The following is a 19,332-nucleotide window of genomic DNA, read 5'->3' on the forward strand; positions in this document are numbered from 1 at the left end:
TGAGAAACAGCCGCTCCGGCCAAATACTGAGAAACCCGACTGGCTACACCCACAGGATCTGTCAGAAACAAACCACATCACATCCTGTGGTTTTTATCCTGGGTCCAAAAAACACTTGGAGAGGTTGGATTTGTGTTTGTGCGTTTGAAGAGACAGAGCTACTCTCAGCCAGAGCAGCATGCTTCAACCAGTAAATGACACAAAGAAGAGGCCAAACGACAGAGTCTCATCTCATATAAATGCTTGTTTTACTGAAACCAGCTCATTAAACTGCTGCTAAGATGTCAGGCTGCAATAATTGTGAGGAAACCTACCGAGAGGAGGCGGCTCCGGGCGTCCAAACAGCTCCCTCCAGCCGGCGTCCATGAACAAACCGCTGAACTTCCCATCCAGGGAAGACAGGTACTTGGCCAGCGGGTGGACTCCTGCAGAGAAACGCATTAGAGGAAGGTTCATGAGCCAAAACATGCTGTCCACCAGCCTAATGAGCTGCCTCACATGAACTCTACATAGCTTTAAGGAGCTCTACTCAGATCTAAAGAGAGCTGTGGATCTTTAAGCTTTCACCAGCAGCTACTGGAAACGCAGCTGGTACGAGTAAAGTTCTCACTGTGTCAGGGGAAAGGATGTAAGAAGCTTCAGGTCTTTACCCAAAACTCAACACATGAAGCACCTGCTCACTGATCCATGTCGGGGTCATTGGTCAAAAGAAGGAATGTAGGTCACTCCATCTGTAACCTGACAAATTTAAAACACTTTCTGATCAAATGTCTCTGATTTCAATACAATTTTTTATCAAGTATAAACATAGAGAGATGGAGAGTGAATGAATGAATGGTGGTGAAAATGAAAAAAAGGAAACAGAATGTAAGAAAGGGTTAGAGCACAAGTAGAAAAGTGCACTGGGTCACCAACTGCTGCACCTGCACTGGGATAAGACCAGCACCCCTATTCCCCACAGCCCACCACGGCGGGGAATAGTGGATCCAGGGCCCGCAATGACAACACCCCACAGCACCATCTGCATGCTGTGACCGGTCATCCACTCAATCGACAACAGACACACAGAAAAGGAACGAGACGGGACGGTCCGAGTCGGAGTCAAGTCTCCTCTTTGGACTTAGGTCTTGACATATCCTCTGCCAGACACTCTGAACAGGCGTCCAGGACCATGCAGCACGCATGCAGCTATCAGCAGAGATGCCTGTGCAGGGGTTTCAGGCTGGAACACCAGAACATCCTTTGTCTGGTATCCGGTTGTTCAGTCTGACGTCACTAGCCGTGTCTGGGTCTAAACTCCGCTGCAGGTCCATATATCAAACGATCACTATGGCATTACTGAGAGTTGAAAAACTGTCTAAAGTCTTTCATCTTTAATAAAATGATCAGCGTTCTGCTCTACCAGGTGTAAAAATTGAGTTTAACATCCAGGCATCCATGAAAACGGAATTTATGACATTTAACGGAGTTAGAAGTTAGCAGGGAGTTAGCTCGCTAGCTTCTATCTAAATACAATATAGCATGTCCTGACTGCGGGGTTTTGGAAACAAATTCAAACGTACAGCTCTGCTATCACTTCCAACATAAATGAAGACAGAAAACTAAACAGCAGTGACGTTTGTAGGGTTACTGAAGTTGGGCTAGCTGCTATATAATGATGTGCTACGTGACAGCTAGCGACACAGCTATGTTAGCATAATATAAACAAGCTAACTTTTTTTCCACTCGATAAAAGTTAACGTGAGTGTTCTCGGTGGTCAGGAACAAATGTAATCGCATGGCAGGATGCTGTAAAAGGACCAAACTTCAGCCAGGAGAACAACTGAGATAATCCATCCACAATACGAGGTTAGTCATTCATATACTGCTGCATGGGCTGGGCTGTAGTTACATCCTAAGGTTTTAAAAACTGAGCTTAAATAAATGATTAGCGGTAATAAAAGCCGAGGGAGGTCAACAGGGATCACTGACTGTTTTAGGAGCTTTTTGAGATCAAATAGAAGAAAATACAAAACATTAAACATGTTAACAACACAAAAGCCATATTAAACGCAGGCTACTTTAGACCCGGAAGTAGGATTCGTCACGTCATCACTTAACGACCGGATTGTGTGTCAAACTGAGAGTTTTGTACTGTGTATTTGGGACATTAGTCATTGTGACTCCACATGTTTGTGTCCAGATGTTTTGACCTGGGTTGATGCACCATCGACAGCAGCTCCCTGTCCTAACACGTCTGTAGGTTGTGAAAGAAACGCATCGAGTTACACAAGCAATAATTGTATTTCCTCCAGGATGTTACAGTCACGTATAAACCTGTAATATGGAAGCTCATCAAACAGCAGCTCTGGTTTTGGATGAATGGCTTTCATCTCTAAAATAAATGCAAGCTTTTATTAGCCTCACATAAATGATAGAAATATACTGGTCCCAGCACTGTGACTTACAGGATTGGCTTTTTGGATTTAAAGGTCAGTTCTTCCAAAGTGATTTGCATATTTTTGTCTCTATCAACTCCTGCGAGGGGATCCTTTATGAACAATCTCTGTGTCTGTATTCACTGCTGCATGCACTGTGTGCTTTCAGAAGATATTTTCTGAACACCTGAATGAACAGGACGAAGGAGCCGTGAGTCCAATGAGATGTAAAAAGGCTTTGAGGAGCTGCTTTATTAAATCGTCTGTGACTTCACCTGTCCAAGCAACTGCTTTTAAACCGTCACATTAAGACTCAAAACATTATTATAGAAATAATGGTTCACTTCTCTCTGTTTTCTCCACATAGAGATGTTACTGTGGATAAAGAGAAACCATTTCTTTGTTTTAAAGCAGTTTGGTGAACACTGATTACTTTGGCACATTCACAGTAAGAGGAGCACACTTCCTGGAAACACTGACTGCTCTGGAGCATCTAAAATACGTGCCAGTCAAAACCATGACAGCTAAGATAAATAAATATAAGTCCCACATTTGAGCACACAGTAATAAAAACTTCACATTGTTAAAGAATGGTGTATTTGTCATGGTTAGCAGGGCAAACCCAAGACTCAGGCACTACTGATATGAAGGAGCTTTATTACAGTTTTTCTCAGTTGCTTTGGTGCATTTCTCATAACAGAATTAAACTTTGCACAATAGTTAGTTCAACCTCCACAACATGTAGTCGTTTTGGCACAACCTTGTGGCGGTTTCATGTTCAAGGCAAATGCCTTTGGACATGAAGCAGTTGAGTAAGTACAAATATCTAAAGAATGGTCACTTTTGACTTGCTATTCATCACTATCTCCTTGCTTTTATCATCCATCCATCCATCCATCCATCCATTCGCTTCCGCTTATCCTTTTCAGGGTCGCGGGGGGCGCTGGAGCCTATCCCAGCTGTCATAGGGCGAGAGGCGGGGTACACCCTGGACAGGTCGCCAGTCTGTCGCAGGGCCAACACACAGGGACAGACAACCATTCACACTCAGATTCACACCTAGTGGCAATTTGGATTATCCAATTAACCTATCCTCGCAAGCTGCATGTCTTTGGACGGTGGGAGGAAGCCGGAGTACCCGGAGAGAACCCACGCAAACACGGGGAGAACATGCAAACTCCACACAGAAAGACCCCGGCCTGATGTTGGAATTGAACTCAGGACCTTCTTGCTGTGCGGCAACAGTGCTAACCACCGTGCCATCTCCTTGCTTTTATCATGAATGTCACAATTATTTATACTTGTACCGGCTGAATAGTCATTGTCCTTACAACTAATAGTCTTCATTTCATTGCTTGTGTCAGTGCACTCAAAATTGTTGAACATCTTGTCAAACAATTTGTACACCCATTTTGAAAACCCTATTTTTAAGGAGTTTCCATGAAAATCTCCATAAATTACTTTTCTCAGGTGAACCTTATCTCACACTAATGAAAATTGGTGTGTGTTACTCTTACTTGCAACCAATGAAAAGCCTCTTCAAGGTTCAAGGTTCAAGGTTCTTTATTTGTCACATGCATAGTTATACAAGTATAACACACAGTGAAATGTAGCCTGACACGCTCCTCGACATGTGCAAAAATTGGGGGGGGGGGGGGGGGGGGTGTAGAGGAAGAATATATATATATATATATATATATACATATAGTATATACACTGGGTGAATGTGCAGTAGTAGCAGCAAGCAGGTGAATTCTGTACATTAATATGAATAGACATCTGACTATTTTACAGGATAGACAATATAAACATATTTAAAATTAAAGGAATTGAAATGTACATTGTGCCTTGGTTTAGTGTCTGGAAGAGTCCTGTCTCAGTCAATTATAGATGATGTGAGAGGGCGGGTGTGTGTGTTTAGGGCCCGGATGGCTTGGGGATAGAAGCTCCTCTTGAGTCTCTCTGTCCTTGCCCGGAAGATGCGGAACCTTCTACCAGATTGCAGAAGTTGGAACAGTTTGTTGCCAGGATGGGACGGGTCCTTCAGTCTTCTACCCAGTCACAGGTGAATCGCGTTACAGTATCCCCTGCTCTACAAGTATATATATAATGTAAACCAGGATTGGCATGAGGTGCATACTGAATCTACAAAACTGCAGAACATGGAACGTCAGCCTTGTGGAAGAGGGGTGAGGATCGGTGGAGGACGAGGACAAAACCGGGCAAGAAGAGGCCAACCACATAGACACGTTCCTGACGAAATCAGGGCAACACTTGTGGGTCATGTGATAAACCATGGCCTCACAATGGCCGAGGCTGGTCGAAGGGTGCAGCCAAATGTTGGGAGAACTACTGTAAGTTCTATTATTCAGACATTTCGTCGGGAAAACAGGCGAGCATACTGTAATGTAGTTATTCAGCACAAACTAATTTGCTCTGCACTTTCATAGTCATACAGGAGATTTGCATTAGGACATGACCTTATAGATCTTTACATATAGACGTACTGTAACTGAAGCGCAGACTTGGCCCAGGTGTGGCATAGTGTGCTGTGGTACAATACAGTAATGCTGTAAAGAAAGGAGTTTAGAATGATAGTCCTGTAACCATTACTGTAAGCATGTTTGCGTTTATTTATGTTTGTGTTTTTTCATCTGCATCTCAAAAAGGACTGCCAGACAACCTAGGAGAGGTGGAAGAGGTCCACTTTTGACTCCACAGCAAGAGGAAAGAATTTGTGCAATGGTGGCTGCAAACAACGCTTTGAGACTGAGAGAAATACAAAGAGCTGTCGTAGAAGATGACACCATCTTTGGAAATATTCAGTCAATATCAATGCCCACCATAGACAGAGTCCTCAGACGGAATGAAATGTCCATGAAGCAATTGTGCAAAGTACCATTTGAACGGAACAGTGAAGGAGCTCCGTCACCAGTATGTACAGGTAAAACATGTTTGCATATGTACCTCTGTTTACTGTAAAAGTTTAGGCCATGTACTGCACTTACATTTATGCATGTTACTGTAATCCTATTCACAGTTCAAACTGTACAATCTGTTGTGCCAAATGCACCATTACAGACTTTTTTATTCTCATCCTTTGGATAGCGTATCCTGGAATTGGAGGCCAGGGAACCCCTGCACACGTTTGTATATCTTGACGAAGCTGGATTCAATCTCACAAAAGGCAGACGGCGTGGACGAAAGAGCCACCATTGATGTCCCAGGCCAACGAGGAGGAAATATTACAATGTGTGCAGCAATCTCAGAAAATGGCGTTCACACCCATATTCCTCGTATTGGTGCATACAATACACAACACCTGTTGGCTTTTCTGGACGCTCTTTATCGGGCCCTAATCCCACAAAATGAAAGGGATGATCCTGGTGACAATCGGACAATGTATGTAGTGGTTTGGGATAATGTTAGCTTCCATCACTCTGCTGTAGTCAGGCAGTTGTTTGCAGCACACGACAGGATGCTTATGGAGTTTCTTCCTCCTTACAGTCCATTCCTAAATCCAATTGAGGAGTTTTTCTCTTCCTGGAGGTGGAGGGTATATGACAGGCATCCACATACCCAAATGACCCTGCTAGCAGCTATGGATGCAGCTTGTGATGACATCACAGCAGAGTCCTGCAGAAGGTGGATTCGACACTCCAGAAGATACTTTCCCCGATGCATCGATAGAGCTGACATTCGCTGTGATGTTGATGCAAATATGTGGGCAGACAGACGGGAGCGTCTAGATATCAATGATTGATATGCAGCAGTGTCTGTTTTTCAGTTTTTTGTTTCATGACTACTGCAGTAAGGTTTACTGTCTAAGTGAGTTTGTTTGCTGTAAAATGTTTGATTTGCTGTATTTCCCCAGTTGCACAAAGCTGTGAACAGTTTCAATTAAATATTATCAAGAGTGCAGAGGAAGTGTCTTGATTTTCCTTTACAATTTCTGGTTTTCAACATGCCGTGCATGCTGTCCAGACTTGACATGTCATTGGGAAGCACCTACAAAGAACTCCGTCACAATGAGAACATGTTCAAACCATTTGATTTTGTGACCAAAGGTGCTGGTGTGATGACTTGTAATTGTGACAGCCCTGACACTTTGATATAAGTACTTGCTTTTGATGAATATATCATCTGTTTTGATTAAGGGACTTGCTTTTGAAGCATTGACTACTTATTTTGAGCAACTGACTTTTCTTTTTGATGAAGTACCAAAGCAACTGAGAAAAACTGTAATGGAGAGTGAACATATAACAAAGGTGAGGGTGGCGGAAACAGAACTGGGAAAACTAAGCAAACGCAAACCTTGATGCAGGGAGACAGAGGATGATGCAGGGAAAGAACACACGGGGCTTAAATACTCACAGGAGTAATCGTGGGATGGGATACAGGAGGGGAACACAATGCTCCTTTCAAAACACTGCAAATTGTCACGTTTATGAATAAGTAGATTGGGTGAAATTTGGCTGACGAGACACAGACGTAAGGCTGACAACACTCACATGAGACAGAGACCTTCAGAATAAAACAGGAAACTCACAGACACAGAACCCGACAAGACACTGAACTTAACAGATTCACGAGCAGACGGTGAGTGACACGACACAGACAGAGGGAACACAGAGAAGTGTGAGCACAGAACAGAAGCCAAACAAATGGCAAACCTCAACAAAAGACATAACAGAATAAACAAGAACATCGAATAATATAAAGAAATACAAAATGCTGAGTCGTCACACTCAGGGCCGTGACAGTGTTTCTGAATGATATATATTTAATAAATCTGCAAACTAACAACTGCACAATACTTGTTACAATTAAATTATTTGTAACAAAAATGAAGAAAATGTCATTTTCACCCAACTTTTACGCTGAACAAATACAAAAACCAAATGATCAGTAGATATAGAACAAATACTGGCGTCTCCAGACGGTACTCTCATCGCAACTGAGACAATGATTTAGTGAAATGTGTGTATGTTTCGTGTGTGTGTGTGTGTGTGTGTGTGTGTGTGTGTGTGTGTGTGTGTGTGTGTGTGTGTGATAGGCGCACCAATAGGGATGATGAGAAAGCGGATGTAGCTCAACCAATCAGACGTCTTGCTGGCCAGCTGCTCGACGAAGCAGCAGAGCACTGTGGTCAGGTAGCTCTGATCTCCTCCCACTGCCACCTTCATGGTGGGCGGAGTCTGCGAGTTGCAGTTACAGCTGCAGAAACGGATTCAGGTCAGAGAGAATATATATTCATACATATATGTATGCAAACTTGTTTATAATCAAATGAATTTTTTGACGTAAGTATGCAGGACAGGATTCAGAGCTCAGCCAGATTCAAACACTGATGTCTGTGCAGAATAAAAGTACGGATGTTCTTACAATCTCTGGATGCGTCCGATGATGGCGCTGAAGGCGGCCTGAACATCAGCCGTTGAAACAGTGCAGACGATTGGCTGATCGAAGAGAACCTCAGAGAGATACTAAGGAGGGACAGCGCAGACACAAAGACACGTTGGGCTCTGAACGATCATAGAAACTGAACTCAGCTTGATTCAAACCCCTGAAAGACAGAAAAAGGATGCGTACCTGTCCCTGCCAGTCTGTGGTGTTGATCAGGATAATGGAGTCAGGTATCTGATCATCAGAGAACAGGATGTGGTTCAGCTGATCCAAAACCGACTTTCTAGCTACCTAAAAACAAGCACCAGTCTTTAGTGTCAGATATGAAGTACTGCAGTTCCTCTAGTGCCCACTTGAGGCCCCAAACGTGAATCGGTACAGCGACTGTGTCTATCTTTCACTTGGAGATAAGTTATCTGAATTTCAGTAGGGGGGCCAGACCTCAAACACCCCCCTCCTGGTTCGCTGTCTATCTGTGACCGCCCCTGCACTTTAAACTGTGTTTTCTCGTTTTGGTGCCCGACCAACATCCTTTTTTCAATTCATTCACTTCTCATTAGTAAATGCACATCTGCCCAGCCCGGAAGCTAACACCAGTCTCCTCTGAGGGCCCCAAAACGGAGCCTCAATTCATCCTCACGCCATCCGCCATTATCACGAGAAACGGCGTGACAACAGGATGTGGTCCCAGCTAAAGAAATACAGGTAAGACAGACAGTTCACTCTGACCCTGAACCTGAATCTGACCCTCTGCAGGCCATCAAACAACACGGCATCCTTTCATTCCTAACATGTTACTCGTCGACATCAGAGATATCCAGCACGATCTTTCCCATTGAGACCTGACGTGTTTCAAAGTGTTACATTTCTGAGAGCAGTGTACACATCTGCAATTTTCTGTATGGATGAAAAGGAGGCGGATGGCACAGTGACGTCGCACACACACACAGATAATGAGGTGACGGCATGCAGCATCAGTGATTTTAACACCAAAACAGGAGCAACACTGACACCTGGTGGTGGAACATGTTCCTGCTGACACTAAGGCCCCTTTTCCATTAGTGCCTGCGTGGATCGACTGGGCACCACTCGACTGGAATTGACTGGTTTTCCACTACAATCCAGTACTCAGGTACTCAGCTCAAGGGTTGTCAGGTCCTGTGTGGGGTGATGGAGCACCTCTTCAACCTGAACCTGAGGCTGGGGAGAGTCCCACAGCTCCCACATGGATTCTGGACTACCTCCCCGACCGACCACAGTATGTGAGGACTCAGGCCTGTGTGTCGGACAGGGTCGTCTGCAGTACAGGGCCCCACAGGGAACGGTTCTGGCTCCGTTCCTCTTCACCATCTACACTGCGGACGTCTCCCACAACTCCACCCAGTGCTTCCTGCAGAAGTTCTCTGACGACTGCAGGCGGCCCATCACTGATGGGGACGACAAGGATACAGAGGTCTGACCCAGGACTTTGTGGACTGGTGCCAGCCGAACTACCTCCAGATCAACACCAGTAAAACCAAGGAGCTGGTGGTAGACTTCCACAGGCACAAACATCCCCCACTGCAACCACTGAACGAACATCCAAGTTATGGACATCGGAGGTCTTTCCTTCCGTCAGCTGTCAGACTCTACAACAAAGACTTTACAGATGACCACACACGTGCAGACAGACACACACATCCCATACACAATGGTAACTTTCGCCCTGTATCCCTGATGTGCAATATTACCAAGTGCAATTGGTAGCATGCAGGCTGATGACATCACATTTTAGTCTCTGCTCGGATCACCTTTCCCGGCTGAGAAGGTGCTAAAAATCGATCCGACTAGCTACTAATAAAAAGAGGCTTAAACCCCTGGAACTGACGCTTTCTCACCTGTGGAGCAGGTATCCTGCAATCAGACGATGTCCCACTGTCGATGCTGCTCGTTCGGTCCATGCCTCTCGAGTTCTGTCTGTCCTTCATAGCGATGATCCACGTGTGGCGAGACGACTGACTTCCCGTGTTACTGCAGGAGGAGCACACAGGTGTATGAGGCGTTTTTACACAGCTGTTCATACCTGTAGGAGCTCAAACATTACGTGTGTGTGTGTGTATACCTTGGTGACATGTGTGTCTGAGACTCTGTTTTACATAGTTTGGCAGCTGGGCCTGTGTCTGTTCCCATGGCAACATCATCTTCCGGTTTCTGTGGAAAACAAGAAGAAGAACTTTATCTGTCCATGAAGCCAGATAACACACACCAATGAGTTAAACTGCAGGAATGTCTTAAAGACATAAAGACCTGGATGGCCGCTAACTTTCTGCTTCTTAATTCAGATCAAACTGAGGTTATTGTACTCGGCCCTGAAAAGCTTAGAAATATGGTATCTAAGCAGATTCTTACTCTGGATGGCATTACCTTGGCCTCCAGTAACGCTGTGAGGAACCTTGGAGTCATTTTTGACCAGGACATGTCCTTCAACGCACATATTAAACAAATATGTAGGACACATGTTGTCACTGTCAGAGCTTCATTACTTGAGTTAACGGCTTGATGGCTCGTAAACTCTTACGTGAGCTCGTCTTGGAGTAGAAGATGGAGAGGGGGTGCTCGGCTGATTAATTTACTTTGGGTAAGGTAGCGATAACGACTGTGTTGATTTCTGAAACAAAGAGAGGTGATGGTGAGCAGTCTTGGAAGGGCTGGTTGAACTGAAAGCCTTCGCTTGGAGAGTTGTTTTGAATTCTGTGTCAAGGGGGGAGGGTTTAAATGATGCTAGTGATTCAAGACTCAAGATTCTTTATTCGTCACATGCATAGTTATACAAGTACATGTGGTGAGTAAAGAAGGTTGAATCTTGAATCACTAGCATCATGTGAAAGCACATGAGAAGTGAAGGGATGCCTTGAGGAATTTTGTGCACGACGGAGTTCAGATAAAAGGAGATGGATCGACGTAGCAGACCGGATTATTGGCTGGCAAGAAAAATGCTAGAAGGTTTTCCAGAGCAGCATTTGGTCTCTTTGAAGCGCCGCCATGACATTCAGAGTGTTTGGGTTTCTTGGATTGCTGGGAGGGAAACCGATGAAGCAGAGCTGTGTAGTCCTTCATCTGAGGTGCTGACGGACGCGATTGTAAGCAAATGGAAGGGTGAGTAAGATTATGTTACTCGTGTAAGATAAGCTGTGTTAAAGACTTTCTCGAAAGGTGTTTCCACAAAAACAAGAACGGACAAGTTGTAGAGCTGGGGATGTGTATATAGACAAGAACTGGAAGGGGCGTGTTTGGAGGCGTGGCCCCGCTCCTGAAATTCAGATCATTTATTTCCAATTATTATTAATCTCAGTCTCTCTTCCACAGCATGTCTTTATCCTGTCTTCCTTCTCTCATCCCAACCAATCACAGCAGATGGCCCCGCCCCTCCCTGAGCCTGGTTCTGCTGGAGGTTTCTTCCTGTTAAAAGGGAGTTTTTCCTCCCCAATGTCACCAAAGTGCTTGCTTACGGAGACCCGCGAGGGACATGGGAGGAAGAAAACTGATGATGAACTTTGAGCTGGTGGGTAAGACGTCTCTGAAAACGTCGGAGCACTTTTGCAAATATAGACAGATATTTGAAGTTTACACAGCCCGAAAATATCTTACAAGTTTATTTTGTGACCATTTGTGAGTGATAAGAGTAATATTAAAACTAAGTAGCTGCTGCCATTGTTGGAAAGGATAGGTTGGGCCACGAAGGATGCATTTGGAGCAGCCTTCGAATTGGGACTGCCTTCGTCGCCTGGCTCGTCACCTATCCCAGAATTCATAGCGCGGCCCAGTCAATTCCAGTTCCCAACAATGGCAGCAGCTACTTAGTTTAAATATTACTATTATCACTCACAAATGGTCACAAAATAAATGTGTAGCATATTTTCAGGCGAGAATGCAGCTGTGTAAACTTCAAATATCTGCTCGCTTTATCAAGACACCACATATTTGCAAAAGTGCTCCGACGTTTTCGGAGACGTCTGTTACCCACCAGTTTGATGTTTTGCGAGATCTCGCAAAAGTTTTGCAAAAGTTTACCTTCATTTTTTTCCTGCCATGTCCCTTGCAGGGCTCCGTACTTGCTCATAGGGGGTCATATGATTGATGGGTTTTTCTCTGCATGGATTATCGTAGGCTCTACCTTACAATATAAAGAACAAGTGTGTGTGTCTTTGTGTGTGTGTGTTTCAGATTCACCCTCGGCCCGGTCTCCTCTCCTTTCACCTCCTCAGAGTCTCCTCGTAGATCTGCCGCCTGTGTAACAACAGCAGGATGCAGTTACACAGCTTGATCTGCAGGGGGCGACACAGCTTCTAAAGCTGCATCCATCATACACCGATGTCTCCTGACAGGAGCTTCAGGTTCTGGATGTTCACATGATGATGCTGTGTTTCACTCACGGCTGCAGTCCGTTCTCTCTGCTGACTCCCGATCTCAGTCTGAGAGCTCGACTGAGAGACGTCCTCGAAGAACGGCCTGCGGGTGGAAAACAGCCAGCATAGTCACCACCTCACACCTCAGATAGACTCAGAATTGCGATGGGACACTAAAAACACACAAATATGTTTGACTAACATTTTGACTGGAGGTCAAACTTCCTGTCCAGCTTGACAAGCTGTGAACGCAGACAGGTGTGTTTCAGGCTCACCTGAGCTTGGGTTTGGGAGTGCTCTGGATGCTGTCGTTGTCGTCCAGCTCAGGGCCGCTGTCGCTCGGGTTGTAAACTTCCAGGCTGTCGTACAGGAGGTCCAGGTTCTCCTCGGCCTCCTGACTCTGACCCACGGGGTCCGAGTCCAGAACCTGCAGGAAACGAGCCAATTGGGGTCACGAAACAGAGGTCCTACTTTTTACAACTCATGTCCTACAAACCAGGTTATGGTTTTATTTTCACTGATGTCAGCAGCAAAGCTGTGTTTGATTCAGTTACTCAGTCGACAATAAAAAGTCTTTTTCAACTCTGATCCTGGGTTCTTCACTCAGTATTGTTACTGAAGGATTTTCTGACAAAATATCGAGCTGGAAACGTCAAGAAGAACCAGTACAAGGACGCTGACAGCAGTTCTGATGAAGTCCCAGAGGTCCAAGGAAGCAGAGAGCTGATCCTGAGGACACCAAACCAGAAACCCTGCACAACTTAACTGTTCCTACAAAGTTCTAACCAGAACGGGCGACTGTCACCGGGACACCAGTTTAAAATAAACAGCTCTACCTGAAGTTCCTCCAGATGGAGTTTGAAGGTAATGAAGGTGAGTACCAACCTCATCACTGACTTTGAATCTCTTTAGCAGAGCCACAAACTTCTGCTTAAAGTTCGGCTGCTGAATGACAGAAAACAGAAGAAAAGTGAAAAAGACAGCTTCGGCCCCTCAACCATCAGCTGCTCTGATTGGTCCTTACCTGAGTCAGCGAGGATGTTCGCATCATTTTCCTGTGAGACGTCTTAATCTTTCCCCGGACATCCTCGTCATCATCAAACATGTCCTGAGGGGAAAAAAGAGGCTCATCGAGCATTTGTTTCAGTGAAATCCTCCACAAATGCTCAAAGTGAAAGTCGTGGTTTCATAGCCTGCGCACAAAATACAATAATCAGAAAAAGAGAGCAGCGTGGACCCACTGTTGCTCCTCTCGTACACCTGTTGTTGATTTCATGAACACCAAAGCCTCTGTTACTGAACCACATCCATATCCCCGAAGTTTAACTGACTTCATGCTGTACCCAGAGCTGCTTTATAAGATATAAAGGTGAGGTCACCTGAGGCAAGACTGCGTCGTCACTTCCTTCCTGTTCAGAGGAGAAGCTGTCGTCATCGTCCTCCCAGTAGTTCTCCACATCAGGAGAGCGGTCTGTTTGCACACACACACACACACACACACACACACACACACACACACACACACACACACACACACACACACACACACACACACACACACAGCTCATTTTGTGGCAGTAGCGACACCTGCAGCCATTTTCTGTGAACAGGTGACCTGATGTGTGTTTCATTTACAGAGTGATGTCACAGCTCTCAGCAGTGACATCATCACAGACTGCTGTGAGTGTGTGTGTACATTTGAAAACTGGGATGTTACAATACTGATGGGGACAAAGTGCCCGTCCCCACGAGCCACAGTTAGGCGATGGTGAGGGTGAGGGGCTCGGGAAAACATTGTGTCAGCTAGGTGTCCTCACTAAGATATGAAAACAAAAATGTGTGTGTTGTGCCTTTACATGTACTCTATTACTCTATGTCTGACCAATCAGTAGCCAGTTTATAACAAGTACCTGATGCAGGGATGGTCAGACTCTCTGTCCTCCTACCTGAGGCCTTGCCCTTGTTGCCATGGTGACCAGTTGTGTCCTCTATTTCTATTGGATGGCTGCAGAGAGTATGAACGCTCAGTTCCGCCGCACGCACAGAAGCATCCTTCAGGTTGCTATGGAGACCGAGTATGTGGGCACCATCTGTTGGACGCTGCATCACCTGGGACACACACACATTTTTAAACTTTTCCGTCCCATCTCACAGATCTGACGACGGCTGCTGGAGAAACAAAATCTTGTGGTGTAATTTTGCTGACGGGGAGATCTTTGAGCTAAACGTGCTACACGCTGTGGCGAGAGTTCCCGATGCAGCAGAGCTTCCTGTCGTACCTCGGCCATGTTGACAACACCCACTGCGAGGGTTTTGTAGCCCAGGATGGTTCGGTTCTTGTACCTCTTCCTCCTCTGCAACATCACATGCAGACGGTTCACATCTCGCTTCAGGAAGTGAAGATACTGCATACACACACAATTTTACATCAGAGACAGGGGGCAGTGTGCGATCTGTGTGGTTCTTCATGCTGAGAAGGGAATTTTTGTTAAATGTGCAACCTGCAGGGAGAAGGTGAGCTCCAGGTCTGTTTCCATGAGGCCGTCGGGAGGAGGAAGGTACTCGTTGGATCTCAACGTCCGCTTAGAGCCCTGAGACACAGATCCAGGGTCAGATCGACAGCACAGGTGAGTGTCAGGCCGGCGACTGCCAGAATCTCACCTGGATTTTTACAGCGATGATGACGGAGCTGAGCTCTCTGTCCAGCTCCCTCAGAACCTTCAGCTTCTTCACGGTCAGAATGCAGAGCCTGCAGAGCACAGCAAACAGGAAGCAGCTTCACTGTCAACACAAACAGCAGCAGGTGTGAACAGACTGACAGCCTACAGACGAGATCACAGCACAAGTCTGATCAGCACCTGCAGCTAAACTTACTCCAGCTTCAAAGTCGGTGGAAACTCAGCAACTAAAGTTTCAGCAGATTATTACGGGCAAGCAGTTTGAAGACAATCACAAGCAATTCCTCTTGCCAACCGTCTGCATGTTGGTCTTCACTACATCCATGAACCTCCTCTGAGGTCTTCCTCTTCTCATCCTGCCTGGCAGCTCTGTCTTCATTATCCTTTGTCCAACATCCACCCTCCCTCCTCTCTCAGCCTCAGCTCCATCTGATTGGCTCACGTCCGTCCTGCTCGGCCTCCTGTCTGTCACACCAGCGCCTCTCTCTGTCCACGTGGAGATGAAAGCTAGTCTGTTTTTTTTCTTCTAAATTAGCTGCTAAAGCTTTAGATGGTTTCCAACACAAGTTTTTTTATTTCGCCTCTGTCAGTGCGCCCCAGGGTGGCTGTGGCTACAATGTAGCTGCCATCACCAGTGTGTGAATGTGTGTGTGAATGGGTGAATGACTGAATGTGTGAAGCGCTTTGGGGTCCTTAGGGACTAGTAAAGCGCTGTACAAACACGGGCCATTTACCATACTTAATCTGTTGCTCCCCAAAAGGCCCCTCCCTTCTTATTGCCGTTGTCCAGAAGCCATCAGAGGGGCAGCAGCCAAAGTGTGTTTGCTAAGAAAACAAACTGAAAACAGAATCAGTTCTTGGCTGAAAGCCTCTCAAATGCATCCAAGGATGCATCGGAGAGCAACATGGGGCTGCCCAAGGAAATTTGGCAGGGGATCGAACCACCAACCTGCTCAACCACCTGAGCTACAGACACCCCAGAAAATATCAGTAATTATCAGTAAATATCACACTCTGGGGCTGATTATCGAGGTTTTTATGCTGGAATGAAATAAATTTGTGACTCTGCTGACTAAAAAAAATCATGAAGGACAAAAAAGCATCTTAAACTGAGCATCCAGAGCCGTGTGATTCACCTCACCTTCATTTATCTCCTTCTTTTACACTCTGGCCATGTTTGACCCGGAGATCCATCACTTCAAATATTCCAGTCGTGTATTCCTGACGCATCGTGGAGGCGGGGCCTGTTTAACCTCCTCAGCTTCCCTTCAGCAGTGAGGTGGACGTGTTTAATAGAGCTGAGTCCTGAGGGAGCTGAGTGTGAGAGGCTGACCTCCTGAGACCTCATTACTGCGAGGTCATGCTGGGACTCGTCCTGTAGGCTGCAGCTTCCTGTCAACGCCGGCCAGCAGGAGCTAATCCTGCTAACAGTGCCACCTGAGCTCTGATCCGCCCTCCCGAGGACAGAAGGCTGGCTCTGCTGCTGAGGACGAAGATTCACACATTTCCTTCTCATTCGTGCAAAGACAGTGATGTGTAACACCAAATCTGATACACGGCCACTGTTTGCCACGTAGGCGGTGAAAAATAGATCCAAACTTTGTGTGAAGGATAGCTTCTGTTTTTAATGTGCCTGTGTGGGTGGATGACTTGTTTGTTTCGTGTGTTTTACCCTCACTTTCCACTTATTTGGTGCGTTAAGCTTTAGCCTACGACTGTTGTACATAAAACTGACAGTGACGCTCTCAGCTCCTGAAAAACGTCAGCCTCGACAGAGGGCACGCGCCAGCACAGGCCCCAGTCTGTAACAGGTTACTTGTCCTTCTACGTTCACATGCCGACCTGATGGTGGCGCTGTTATCTTTGATCAGATGCTTAAACTCAGGCACAGCGATGAGGGTCACTGTAACAGAGCAGCGTGATGATGAGGAGAGTTCATCATTTAAAAGCTGCTCTGCATGAAGACAAACACATCGATCGCTCTCATCTCGAGATTCAAGATCCTTTATTGGTCACATGCATAGTTATGCGAGTTCAACACGCAGGAAATGAGTTTTAAACCAAACAGCTCTGTGTGGGAAAACCTCTGAATTAACCCACAAATTTCTCACTTGGCTCCACATCGTCAGTTTTCCAGGACAAAGCTCCAGTTCATGAATCTGGAGATCTGGAGAAAATTTTGATGGAGGCTCCGCAAGTCTTTACTCCAGACTGACCTCAGAACAGCGGAGGATTAACACTGACTGCTTGGCTTCCTTAACCCCTGCACGAACATGTTGCTAATCTTCCCGGAAACAGGCAGGTGGCGATCAGAGAGAACGAACGCTAATCGGCTGTCATCAGGAATTTTTGTCCACTTCTAATTGGCTGCTGAAAGCTGATGTAATCACTGAGGTCATGACCTTGCAGGTGTCTCTGGTCTTAACACCGCTGATAAGCCAGAACCAGGTGAAACCCCTGAGCATTGCGGGACAGTGAGGAGGAGCAGCTTCACTTTGAACCACCGACAGTTTACATCAGATCAACTCGACAGGAGATTGATCTGATTCATGATCTGAGCGTCCTTTATGAGAGTGTAAAGGACGCTCCGGTGTCTCCTCTGCCAAAGGAAGTAATAAAGGAAGCACTGAAGCTGATCTGACTTCAAGTTGACGTCAGGAAGTCTGAAACCATCCTGTCATCCTGTGGATGAACTGCTGAATGACAGCAGGCACAGCCCTGCTCTCCCTTCTGTTGCACCTGATCAGTTTAAAAGGAGAGTTTCACGTTACTGTGCAAACACGGTGTTTTACAACCATCACCGACAAAACAACTGGACGGGCTTCACCTGCACGCATCAGCAGGTTGAAGGGCATCAGTCTTAATAATAAGGTATACAGCACAATGCCAGGGTGTGTGCGATCATAAAACACCCACAGACCTCTGAGAAACTCACACTGCCAATTCAGGTTTAACAAACTGCAGACAGAACAGCTCTCAGCAGCAGCAGGATCCCTGTGAGCGTCCACAGTCACACGCTGTACAAACACCTCTGACTGGACTGAAACTAAAAATGAACACAAACTAAAACAACAGGAACCAAGTCTGGACTTCTGCATGAGCAGGTTCATGGAAATGATAAAGATCATCATTCATCAGTAATTACAGGCACAGAGGCTCGAGTTCCCCAGACTCACCTGAACGCACCTGCTGCATCTTTACTGATCACACATGAAAACATTTACACACACACAGAACAAACAGGTGCTGTGTAGAAGCCCGTCGTCCTCTCCTCTCTGCCCGGGCATCGATCCTCTTACCTGGGCACGCAGCTCGGGGAGGACCGGTCGATCTCCCAGGTAGCGAAAAGGTTCATGGGCACCGGGCCGCGACCGTCTGGCTCCCCGGCAGCCTCGGTCCCCGCTGACGTGTCGGTGGACCACCGGAGTCCTCCTCGGTCCACAGCCGCCGCCATCGTTTCCTCTCCCAGTCGGCAGTCTCTGCGATGCCGTGAGCTGATCCTCCAGCCCGGCTACCAGTAAGGGCGGGGCTGAGAGCCGGGGGAGGGGGGGCTGATCCAAGAGCAGACACAGCAGAGCTGCTCAGCACATCCTGGTGAGGAGACACCTCCGTCTCTTCTTCTGGGTTTCCAGCAGAGCGAGCCCTCCACTCCTCAGCTCCACCTTCAGCATTCATGCTCAGAGAATCCAGGCATGAAATAAAAATGTCCCACTTCAGCTGATCCAAAATGCTGCAGCAAGAGTCCTGACAGGGACTAGAAAGAGAGCAGATTTCTCCTGTTTTGGCTTCCTGTTAAATCCAGAATTCAAAATCCTGCTCCTCACATACAAGGTCTTAAATAATCAGGCCCCATCTTATCTCAATGACCTTGTAGTACCATATCACCCTATTAGAGCACTTGGCTCTCGCTCTGCAGGCCTACTTGTTGTTCCTAGAGTATTTAAAAGTAGAATGGGAGGCAGAGCCTTCAGTTTTCAGGCCCCTCTTCTGTGGAACCAGCTTCCAGTTTGGATTCAGGAGACAGACACTATCTCTACTTTCAAGATTAGGCTTCAAACTTTCCTCTTTGCTAAAGCATATAGTTAGGGCTGGACCAGGTGACCCTGAATCCTCCCTTAGTGATGCTGCAATAGACATGGGCTGCCGGGGATTCCCATGATGCACTGGGTGTTTCTGCTTCACTCACTATGTGTTAACAGACCTCTCTGCATTGAATCATATCTGTTATTACTACAGCCTGTACATACTTATAGTTATAGAATATTCACAACATACTTCATACCGTGTACATTATAACATACCATAATAGACCCATTTCTGTAATATACTCACATATCTATATTATTGCTAATATATATTGTAATATATCTATATCACTAAAGCACTTCTGGATGGATGCAAACTGCATTTCGTTGCCCTGTACCTGTGCATGTGCAATGACAATAA

General features: G+C 46.1%; 1 protein-coding gene and 1 long non-coding RNA gene across 3 annotated transcripts in view; one reads left to right on the forward strand and one right to left on the reverse strand.

Moving 5' to 3' along the window:
* The window catches only part of LOC146708625 (phosphofurin acidic cluster sorting protein 1-like), a 24,765-nt gene extending 6,293 nt beyond the window's left edge, over positions 1–18,472 (reverse strand). For both annotated transcript variants that reach the window (XM_085460554.1, XM_085460553.1), the window contains exons 1-18: positions 18,186–18,472; positions 14,870–14,957; positions 14,710–14,799; positions 14,488–14,613; positions 14,155–14,317; positions 13,588–13,679; positions 13,233–13,316; positions 13,094–13,153; positions 12,484–12,635; positions 12,236–12,311; positions 12,033–12,089; positions 9,925–10,013; positions 9,701–9,833; positions 8,010–8,114; positions 7,803–7,903; positions 7,480–7,634; positions 315–425; positions 1–58 (exon numbers count right to left, since the gene is read on the reverse strand). The exon at positions 1–58 is cut by the window's left edge and continues 45 nt beyond it. In XM_085460554.1, coding sequence (XP_085316680.1) covers positions 1–58; positions 315–425; positions 7,480–7,634; positions 7,803–7,903; positions 8,010–8,114; positions 9,701–9,833; positions 9,925–10,013; positions 12,033–12,089; positions 12,236–12,311; positions 12,484–12,635; positions 13,094–13,153; positions 13,233–13,316; positions 13,588–13,679; positions 14,155–14,317; positions 14,488–14,613; positions 14,710–14,799; positions 14,870–14,957; positions 18,186–18,340 — 1,895 coding nt within the window. In that variant the 5' untranslated portion in view covers positions 18,341–18,472. The remainder of the gene's footprint in view (positions 59–314; positions 426–7,479; positions 7,635–7,802; positions 7,904–8,009; positions 8,115–9,700; positions 9,834–9,924; positions 10,014–12,032; positions 12,090–12,235; positions 12,312–12,483; positions 12,636–13,093; positions 13,154–13,232; positions 13,317–13,587; positions 13,680–14,154; positions 14,318–14,487; positions 14,614–14,709; positions 14,800–14,869; positions 14,958–18,185) is intronic.
* Positions 4,315–6,338, forward strand: LOC146708626 (uncharacterized). Its single transcript, XR_014920988.1, has 2 exons — positions 4,315–5,361; positions 5,526–6,338. It is a non-coding gene; the product is annotated as an uncharacterized LOC146708626 (long non-coding RNA).
* Positions 18,473–19,332: the final 860 nt, after the last annotated feature.

This window comes from Copadichromis virginalis, linkage group LG6 (genome assembly GCF_057382275.1).
Source record: "Copadichromis virginalis isolate Kocher_CV1m ecotype Utaka linkage group LG6, C_Virginalis_male_GT1.1, whole genome shotgun sequence".
Lineage (NCBI taxonomy): Eukaryota > Metazoa > Chordata > Actinopteri > Cichliformes > Cichlidae > Copadichromis > Copadichromis virginalis.